This window comes from Prionailurus bengalensis, chromosome A1 (assembly GCF_016509475.1).
Source record: "Prionailurus bengalensis isolate Pbe53 chromosome A1, Fcat_Pben_1.1_paternal_pri, whole genome shotgun sequence".
Taxonomy (NCBI): Eukaryota; Metazoa; Chordata; class Mammalia; order Carnivora; family Felidae; genus Prionailurus; species Prionailurus bengalensis.
The window spans coordinates 73,905,669-73,915,592 of record NC_057343.1 but is presented as its reverse complement, the minus strand read 5'-3'; the positions used below and the strand labels follow the sequence as shown (position 1 = coordinate 73,915,592).

Genomic DNA, 9,924 nt, shown 5'->3' with positions numbered 1-9,924 from the left:
AAAAGGGCCCAGCTGCTCCTCACAGATTTGCCATGTCTTGCAGGGAAAAGTTTGAGATTATGGTTAAAGAGCTGTCCTGGCACCACCTCTGGTGGGCACCCTCATAGCACGACCACCACCTAGACCAGTAGTTCTCCACCAGGAGTGATCTGGCCCCCTAAGGGACGTTGGCAACGTCTGGGAACTTTTGGTGGTTATGGCTGGGGTGGCGGTGCTACTGACATCCCATAGGCGGAGGAAAGGGATTCGGCCAGCAGTCTAATGCGCATGGCAGCCAGCCGTAACAAAGCAGGATCTGATCCACAATGTCCGTGGTTTCCAGGTGGAGAACCTGGGGGTTATCTTGAAATCCTTTCTCCCTCACCATTAGCTTTTCTACCCCCTTCCAAATCCATTTGTTCCTTATAAATACGTTGCCAGATCATGAGTTTCAGTGTCTGATTCTGTCATCTCTCTTGTTTATGCTGCCATTACTCTTAATCCAGGCCTTCACCAGTTCTCATCTGTGTAACAGCAGTCACCTAACTGATTTTCCTATTTTGTGGTCTCCTTGCTTCAACAAACCAATTGACACCCTCAAGTCAAAAACTATGTTGATGGATCTCCAAAAGTGACTACTAAGGTTGAAGTCCTTGGTTCAAAGCTCTTCACAATAGGCCCTATCAACATTGTAGCCCGATTTCCCCCATACTATGAACCTGGACAACACTGCACAGCCCTGCAGAGTGCTCCGGTTAACCTGGACAACACAAAGTTTTGGAACAAGGCTTTCTGCCTCGTCTTCCTGAAACTTTCTTGTTGGTCCTCACCTGTTATCAAATCCTCCTCATCCTTTAACATGCTTATATTCTCTTTCCCCCTTCACAGCTTTTTTTTGAATTACTCCAACCAAGTAGCCCTCCTTGGAACTCATGTAGTATCTTCCTCTCTGTTCACATGCTGCCTTTTCAGTAAATTATTGGCATATTTGCACATCACAAATACCCTATGTCAGGGAATGATTTTCACTGATCTTTGTATCCATAGAGCCCTTTTTAGTTGTTCAGTGCCTTACATATTCATTATTGAATATTTGTAATTGAACTAAGATATTTATAAAGGGAGAATTTCTAACCACTATGAGCAATCCCTGGTTTTATATTGCTGTTTTATACACCTATTATTGGGACTTTTTCCTGATACATAAAAAAGGAAAAGCCTAGGGGCACCTGGGTGGCTCAGTCGATTAAGTGTCCGACTTCGGCTCAGGTCATGATCTCACGGTTTGTCGGTTCAAGCCCCGCGTCAGGCTCTGTGCTGGCAGCTTGGAGCTTGGAGCCTGCTTCAGATTCTGTGTCTCCCTCCCTCTCTCTGCCCCTCCCCTGCTCATGCTCTGTCTCTCTCTCTCTCGAAAATGGATAATGTAAAAAAAATTTTTTTTAAAAAAGGAAAAGCTTAGTTTCACAATGTCCAAATAGTGTGAAGAATGTGACCTTGGTACATATAATAGATATTTTAAAACTTAAACAGAATTTTTTGGAGTGTTCTCTTGTGTCTATATTTCTATTAGTGATGGAATTTCTCTGGTGTTCATTATTTTATTTTTTTATTGTTTTCATAATTTTAAGAAATAAATCCAGTTTAGTACTTTACTTTTTATGCAGTTTACTTGAGATTAACACAGGAAGAGGTTTCTGGTGTAAAGGACATCAGTGTCTACACTCAGAATTAGGTGACTTTTTTTTTTAAGTTTATTTTTGAGAGCAAGTGTGTGAGTAGGGGAAGGGGCAGAGAGAGAGGGAGAGAGAGAATCCCAAGCAGGTTCTGTGCCATCAGTGCAGAGCCCGACACGGGGCTCGAATTCATGAACCCTGAGATCATGACCTGAGCTGAAACCAAGAGTCGGACGCTTAACTGACTGAACCACCCAGGCGCCCCTAGTAGGCAAGCCCATAGGAACAAACATGACAGAGCTCTAAAGGAGGATATTCTTTACCTCTTGCACATTCCCCATCAGCATGAGCGGTTCCTTGTCAGTTCTTACAGAGCTAGTCTGAGGCATACTAATCAGGGATTCAGTGCCATAAAGCTCTGCAAGGTCTCAGGAACTATAAAGTGTTAAGACATTGAGTACTGTTTACAGTAGTTCACATTAAATGAGTTAGAGAATGCCTGCTGTCAGGCAAGAGAAATTGAGTATGCCTTCTAGACTTTGAGAGAAAGTGAGCAGTACTTAAACCTGGCTCTTAAATACATGCGAATTCTGACATCAGGAAGCCTCACAAGGAGCCGTTCTTTGGAATCACTAGAGATAGGGCAAAAAGGGAATTCACCACCAGACAATTCCAGAATGTACCTTTGGTTTTCAGCATGTAACAGTAGATTGTTGAGGAACATTGCTAACAGGCCCCTCTGGCAAAAAGAAGTATAAAATGAGATGTTCTATCTTAAGAAAACAAAATCAGGCAGGCCCATAAGAGACAGACAATAATATCTCACCCAGTGACAGTGAGACATACTAAAAAATGATTTGGTATCTGTCTGAAACTCAAACTGCAGCATTTCCTTTAGTTTTTTGTTCTGTTTTTTACTAACTCTGTCAACAGTACATTCATATTTTCCTAACCACAAGCACAAAATGCAGTATTCCTGGTGGTACTAGAAAATGGCTATGTCTAATTCAAGTTTGTTCTGCATTTTTTGAATTACAGGGTAGTAATCAACTGTACGAAGGGATTGTTTATAGAATTATATTTTCTTTTTGTGAAATTAATAAAGGATTATTTACAATTTTTAAATTTAAAAAACTACTAAAGCACCAAACATGTCTCACTAGTGAGCTTTCATTATTGCTAAGGTAAGTTGATATGAGCTCAGTTGAATACCCACTATGACACGTGCTGTGCGTAGGCCCAGACCCATCACTGCTGCTGTACTTGATCAAGACACTGAGCAGCACTGGACATTTTCTTCTGGCAGAGCATTGCATGGGGTTATGAGATGGGCATACCACCTTTTTGTGTTTTGGAGCATCCAAAATCGAAGACTTCAGAATGAGACCTCAACCTATTTCACATTTTACATAAAAATGTCAATGGAATTTTTTTTCTTTAAAAGAGCGGTGCGGAATAGACTGGAAGATAATACATTTTTGCCATTGTGGGAACTTGTAGAGTCCTGGACTCAAAATGACTGGATGGCAATCTTTTTTATAATTTTCCTAGGAATTATTTTTGAGATAATACTCATAAAGATTTATACATCCTTTCATAAGAAACCTGTACTTCCAGAAAAAGGTAGTTCAGGGGCCCAGGAGGTAAGAACAAATGGTTGATTTCTTTCTCCCCTGTTCTTCAAAATCACACATGAGAATAAATTATAAATTTAACTTTGACATTTGGGTTACTCCTTTAACATTTATCTTATTGTCTCCCTTGAAATAGAAGGAAGACTGTTGCCTGAAAAGCATGAAATTTGGTAAATATTATATCATTTCCTATTTTAATATAAAACTTGTTCAACCGGAGTTGCTTCTATTGGTGTCCTGACTTTTTTTTTTTACTTCCCACTTATCTCTAGATAACTGGTCAATTCGTTCATCTTCACCTTCGGAAGAAAGGTAAGTGATACATTGTGAAATTAAATGAAACAGGTTGGGTTTGTTCTATTCAAAATTGCATTTACATCTGAATTACAGAAAAGCGTTTTCCCATATGTAAAAAAGACCACAGCTCTTCAAAGTCATAATTCAGTCTAACATTGATTTTAATGGTTGCTCTGTTCCAAGCTGTGTTAATGACTTTTCATATGCTATTAAAATTAACCTTCCAAGGAGGTGTATTATTACTGCTTATACAAATGAGGAAAAAGAACGTTTACAGAGGTTTAGTAACTTGCTTCCCTATCCAATCTCTTTCCCCCCCTACACACAAAGAAGCAGTAACACCAGTTCTGATCATTCAATTGAAAAAAATATCATTTAGCACCTACCGCAAGCCAAGAAACCCTAAGCTGGGTTCTGCAAAAGTGACACTCTGTTTATACAATCCCAAAGCATCCCAAAGGATGCTAGGGATTAAATATGACAGCACTAGTCTTAACTGCTATTAATATTTGAATTGCTCTTATCAAAACCAATTCGACAATTATTAGATATATCGTCTACAATGAACATTGTGTTTGATACTGGGTTACAAACAATGAGACAGTGTCTGTTCTCCACAAGCTCACTTTTTTCCTTTTAATGTTTTTTAATGTTTATTTTTGAGGGAGAGAGACAGAGCATGAGTGGGGGAAAGGCAGAGAGAGGGAGGCAGAGAATCTGAAGCAGGCTCCAGGCTCTGAGCTGTCAGCACAGAGACCAACATGGGGCTCAAACTCATGAACCTCAAGATCATGACCTAAGCCTAAGTCGGATGCTTAACTGACTGAGCCACCCATGCACCCCAAGAAGCTTACTTTCTTGTGGAGGAGACATATACATAAAGGATAATTGCATTGCAGTATGGTAGCATGATGATAGATACATTAAGAGAATATTGAGGAGATACTTAAGCCAGCAGGTGTGTTGGGGATGGCTTCATGAAGAAGGTTATGCTGGAGCTGAATTTTATTTATTTATTTTTGTAAAGTTTATTTATTTATGTTGAGAGAGAGAGAGAGAGAGAGAGAGAGAGAGAGAGAGGCAGGGGCAGAGAGAGGGAGAGAGAATCCCAAGCAGGCTCTGCATTGTTAGTGCAGAGCCTGATGCGGGGCTTGAAGTCACAAACCACAAGATGATGACCTGAGCTGAAGCTGGTACTTTAGCCAACTCAGCCATCGAGGCACCCCTGGAGCTGAATTTTAAAGAATAAATAAAAATCAATCAAAAAAGGACAGCAGGGTGTGCCTGGGTGATTTCTGCTCAGGTTATGATCTCACAGTTCATGGGATCAAGCCATGTGTTGGGCTCTGTGCTGACAGCATGGAGCCTGCTTGGGATTCTCTCTCTCTCTCTCTCTCTCTCTCTCTCTCTCTCTCTGCATCTCTCTCTCTCCTTTGGAATAAATAAATTAATTAAAAAAATACAGCCATTTAGGAGGGTAAGGAGGGTATTCCAGGACACGAGTAGATGGAAGGAAATAAGAAACAGCAGGGCTTGTGCAATCAATTATGATTATTACAGGGAAAAGATATGGCTCCTATGGTGGTGGGCAGCATATTGTAGTGAAAAAACACACATTTTGAATTTTAAAAAGTCTGGGTTTAGATCATAGTTCCTCCTCTTAATGATACTATGATCTTGGTTTAAACTCACTGATACTCCATTTCCTTACTTTTCAAATAGCAGTTAGAAGAATTGCCTCTTAGTTAGAATGATATATGTAACAAAGCAAAAATACTTTGCCCTGGTACCAGAATTATTTTGGGGGGACAGAGCTATGTTTAGGAGAGCATCTTTAATTATTCTGAAGGGAAACTGCTTGAATATTGGTAGAAGCCCATGCATAACACTGGTCAAAGTGCATCGCATCAGAGACTGAGTGAATTCTGTCTTGCTTATGAGATGGGAGAGAAGAGAAGGGTGGAGGGGTGAGCATAGAGGAAGGAGGAGCAGGGGGAAAGAGGTGAGGCTCAGGACTGAATGGCATAATGGACATTGAAGGATGAGACCAGCACTCAGTATCTGAGATCAGGGAGAGCCCTGCTGGCCCAGCGTAGTCTCGCTTATCTTACATTGATCAGGTTTTGGGGGATGGTTTGCTTCGAGATTGACCACAGCCTCAGAAGTGTGTTCCTGGGAGAGTTTGCCACCATTATATGGCTTTCAAAGCTAGGAGCTGTCACCGACAGGTTATTTTAGAAGTGTATCTCCTAAAGGGAGTTATCATTGATAAAAGGATTTAAAAACAGATTTCGTATTTATTTGTTACTATGACTAGAGGACTGTCCTAGGACTACAGTCCATTGAATGACTTAATGGATTTACAACTATGGATATTTACTTGTTATCATGGCTATAGACCTGTTAGTCTTTTCCTAGGAGTGTGGGGATTTCTTTTTAAAATTTTGAAGGCCAATTGAGATTTCTGGGGAGAGGCCAAAGGGCATTTCAAAAGTGGAGAGACATGTCTAATGTTTAAGTGGGTGCTATTTGTGTTGCTGTAACGAACTTCCCTCCATTTCTGCCTTCAATTCTGAGCAACATTTATGGGTGGTTTGTGTATGTGGATTTCCTTCCCCCACCCCCACTTACTAAACTAAAAGAAAGGGTTCAATTGTATGTCTGGGTCAGCTTGTTGTGGATGAGGGTTAATAATCAGAAACCTACAGGCTGTGAGTGGTCACTTAGCAAATGTTTACCGAGTTCCAACTATGTGCCAGGCATTGCTGTTGGCCCCTGAGATCTATTACTGAATACAAAAGCAATGATTCTTGCCTTACATTTTATTTTTTAGAGTTTATTTTATTTTATTTTTTAAAGTTTACTTATTTTTGAGAGAGAGAGTGGGCACACACAGGAGGGGCAGAGAGAGAGAGAGAGAGAGAGAGAGAGAAGGAGAGAGAGAGAATCCCAAGTAGGCTCCACATGCAGGTCTTCAACTAAGGAACCGTGAGATCAGGACCTGAGCAGAAATCATAAATCGGATGCTTGACTGACTTAGCCACCCAGACGCCCCTGTTCTGTCTTCTATGTTAAAAAAAAAAAATTTTTTTTTAAGTTTATTCATTTATCTTGAGGGAGACAGAGACAGCATGAATAGGGGAGGGGCAGAGAGAGAGAGAGAGAGTGAGAGAGAGAATCCCAACCAGGATCTGCACCACCAGCACAGAGCCCAATGTGGGGCTCAAACTCAGGATACAATGAGGTCATCTCTTGAGCCGAAACTGAGCGTCGGACGCCCAACTGGCTGAGCCACCCAGGCACCTCTGTCTATCTTTTATTTTTAAAGGATTATTCTGCCAGTTGAGAGTAGACTATATTTAGTCAAGGGTCTAAGCAGATGGGCGGGCTATTGAAAATAATCCAAGTGTGGGGCGCCTGGGTGGCGCAGTCGGTTAAGCGTCCGACTTCAGCCAGGACACGATCTCGCGGTCCGTGAGTTCGAGCCCCGCGTCAGGCTCTGGGCTGATGGCTCAGAGCCTGGAGCCTGTTTCCGATTCTGTGTCTCCCTCTCTCTGCCCCTCCCCCGTTCATGCTCTGTCTCTCTCTGTCCCAAAAATAAATAAAAACGTTAAAAAAAAAAAAAAAGAAAATAATCCAAGTGAGAGATAAAGGTGACTGATACCAGGGTGGCAGCAGTGGGACGTGGTGCAAAGTGGTTGGTTTCAGGATGTGCTTAGAAAAGTAGAGTCAACAGGGTGCGGGTGTGAGAGAGAGAGGGGACAAAAATGAGTCCTGACAGTTTTGGCCTGAGCATGTAGAAAGATGCAGTGGTCAAAAACCCAGATGAAGAAAACTGAGGGGAGCAGGTTTTGATGGGGAGATCAGGAATTTTGTTTTGCATTTGTTGAATTAGAGATACTGAGTTGATATCCAATGGAGATAGTGGATAAGTGTTTGGGAAGAGATGTTTGGTAGAGATACTAAGTCTGGTGGTTGTTGGCATGTGGGCAATATTAAAAGTTACAAGAGAGGATGAGATTTCAGAGGGACTGTGTGAAGAGAAAAGGAACAAGGACTGAGCCCTGAGACACTTCAAGGTGATCGGGAAGAAGAGGAGGAGCCATCAAAGGACACTGAGAAGGAGACACCAGGGAGTTAATAGGAAACCAGAATACGATGGCCTGGGAGGTCATCAAATGGACAGTACGTACAGCTGGTGTGCAAGATAGGTATCAGACCCATATCCCTTATAAATATAGAAGCAAAATCCTCAAAAACATACTAGCGACCCAAATCCAGCGGCATATTAAAGGGATTATACACTGTGACCAAGTGAGATTGTTTCTAGGAATGCATGGTTGGCTCAACATATGAGAATTATCTACCATTGTCTTATTATGTTTAAAAACACAGTATTTTTGCTGAAATACATGTCTTGCATTTAAGCTTTCCTCTTTTTCCTGAAACATGCAGACATCAATTTTCTGTATTTCTTATATTCTCACTATTTGTTCAACCTTAAGTGAATAATCACATTCTTGTCCTGATGAAATTTTATCCTAATTATGTCTCGACACTGGTGTAACTTATTGGAGTCACTTGATTCCCCAGAATGCTTATGTATCCTTCCTGTATCTGTTAGGATATTTTCATTCCCAGGGAACAGAAAACCATGATGCACACTGTCATACTAAGAGAATTTATGATATTATATAATGGGAATCCTGAGGCAGAATAGGCTGCAGAATGGATTGATACAGTAGACCAACAAGTTCATTAAGGTCCTGTATCTCTCCCTTTGCCTTTCTCAGTGTTAGTTTTATCTTGGGGCGGGGGGGGGGGGGGAAAGGTGGCTATCAGAGTTTCAAAATCAGAGCAGCAATGTCCAGAGGAAGTAAAAGGCCATTTTTCTCTGTGTCTTTCTTAGGAACAAGGCAGCTTTCTCCATAAGTCCTTACAAATCCTTTGTCTTATTCTAGGATCAGTTCATGTCCGCACCTAACCTAATCACTTGGAAGTGGAAACAAGATTACTATGTTAGACTTAGTCTAATCATTTGATGTAGAATAGATGTTAGAGAGTCCACTTCCATGATCATTATTCCAATCCAAAATTGTGCTGAGAAGCACTGACCTAACATGTAGGCTTTTCTCTCAATCAGAAATAAACAGCTGTTAAAATAATCTGGGTTTATATATAGAAAGCTACAGTTAGTTTATGGTATTGGACATTCTTCTGTTGTATCTAATAAATTTCCACAAGAATATTTAAAAAAAATTTTTTAATATGTATTTATTTTTTAGAGAGAGAGAGAGAGAGAGTGAGAGAGAGAGAGAGAGAGAGTGGGGGAGGGGGCAGAGGGGGACGGAGACACAGAATCCAAAGCAGACTCCAGGCTCTGAGCTGTCAGCACAGAGCCCGACGTGGGGCTTGAACTCACAAACTGTGAGATCATGACCTGAGCCAAAGTCAGATGCTTAACTGACTGAGCCACCCAGGCGCCCATCCATAAGAATATTTTTAACCTTTGGGTGCCTGGGTGGCTCAGTTGGTTAAATCCAACTCTTGATTTCAGCTCAGGTCATGATCTCACAGTTCGAGAGATCGAGCCCCACATCAGGCACCTCACTGACAGCATGGAGCCTGCTTGGGATTCTCTCTGTCCCTCACTCTCTGCCCTTCCCCTGCTGTCATGCACACATGCTTTCTGTCTGTTACTCTCTCTCAACATAAATAAATAAACTTAAAAAAAAGAATATTTTTATTCTTGTCAAATTTGCATGCAGAGAACAGAAACAAACTGATATTTCTTGTAAAAGGATATGCAATAAAACCTTGGATTGTGAGTAACTTGGTCTGCAAGTGTTCTACAAGATAAGCAAACATTTGATACTTTTTAACTTGATAAATGAGTGATGTTTTGCAATGTGGGTAGTACATGACACCGAATGTCACATGATCACAATGGTTCTTCTCCCTCTCTCTCTCTCTCTCTCTTTTTCTCTGCGAGATTGTGGGTGATCATCTCCCATGCTCGGATGCTTGGTCTCAGGCTACAGTGTTTGGCAGAAAGCAGTGATTTTTCAGAACTTTGGAAGGTGTCCACAACTGGCACTAGTGTATTTTTTGTCACTTCAAAGTACCTATGGATAGTCCTTTGTTTTTCCACACAACAGTAAGCTTAGGAATACTTTGCTTCATTCTAGGTCAGGCTGCCTGCAGATACAGACCCTTTCCTCTGCTGTCTTATTTCCAGTTACATTAAATACAGTGTATGACAAGAATTTATTAATACTGTACTGTAGTCAACATCCATGCGAGTATATAAAATGGCCCCCATGCAGAAAAAGAGTCCATTG

General features: G+C 41.2%; 1 protein-coding gene across 1 annotated transcript in view; it reads left to right on the top strand.

Annotated features, from left to right (window-relative positions):
• The first annotated feature begins 267 nt into the window (after positions 1–267).
• The window catches only part of CCDC168 (coiled-coil domain containing 168), a 32,249-nt gene continuing 22,592 nt past the window's right edge, over positions 268–9,924 (top strand). The window contains exon 1 of the mRNA XM_043572550.1: positions 268–280. Within this exon, the coding sequence (XP_043428485.1) occupies positions 268–280 (13 nt within the window). The remainder of the gene's footprint in view (positions 281–9,924) is intronic.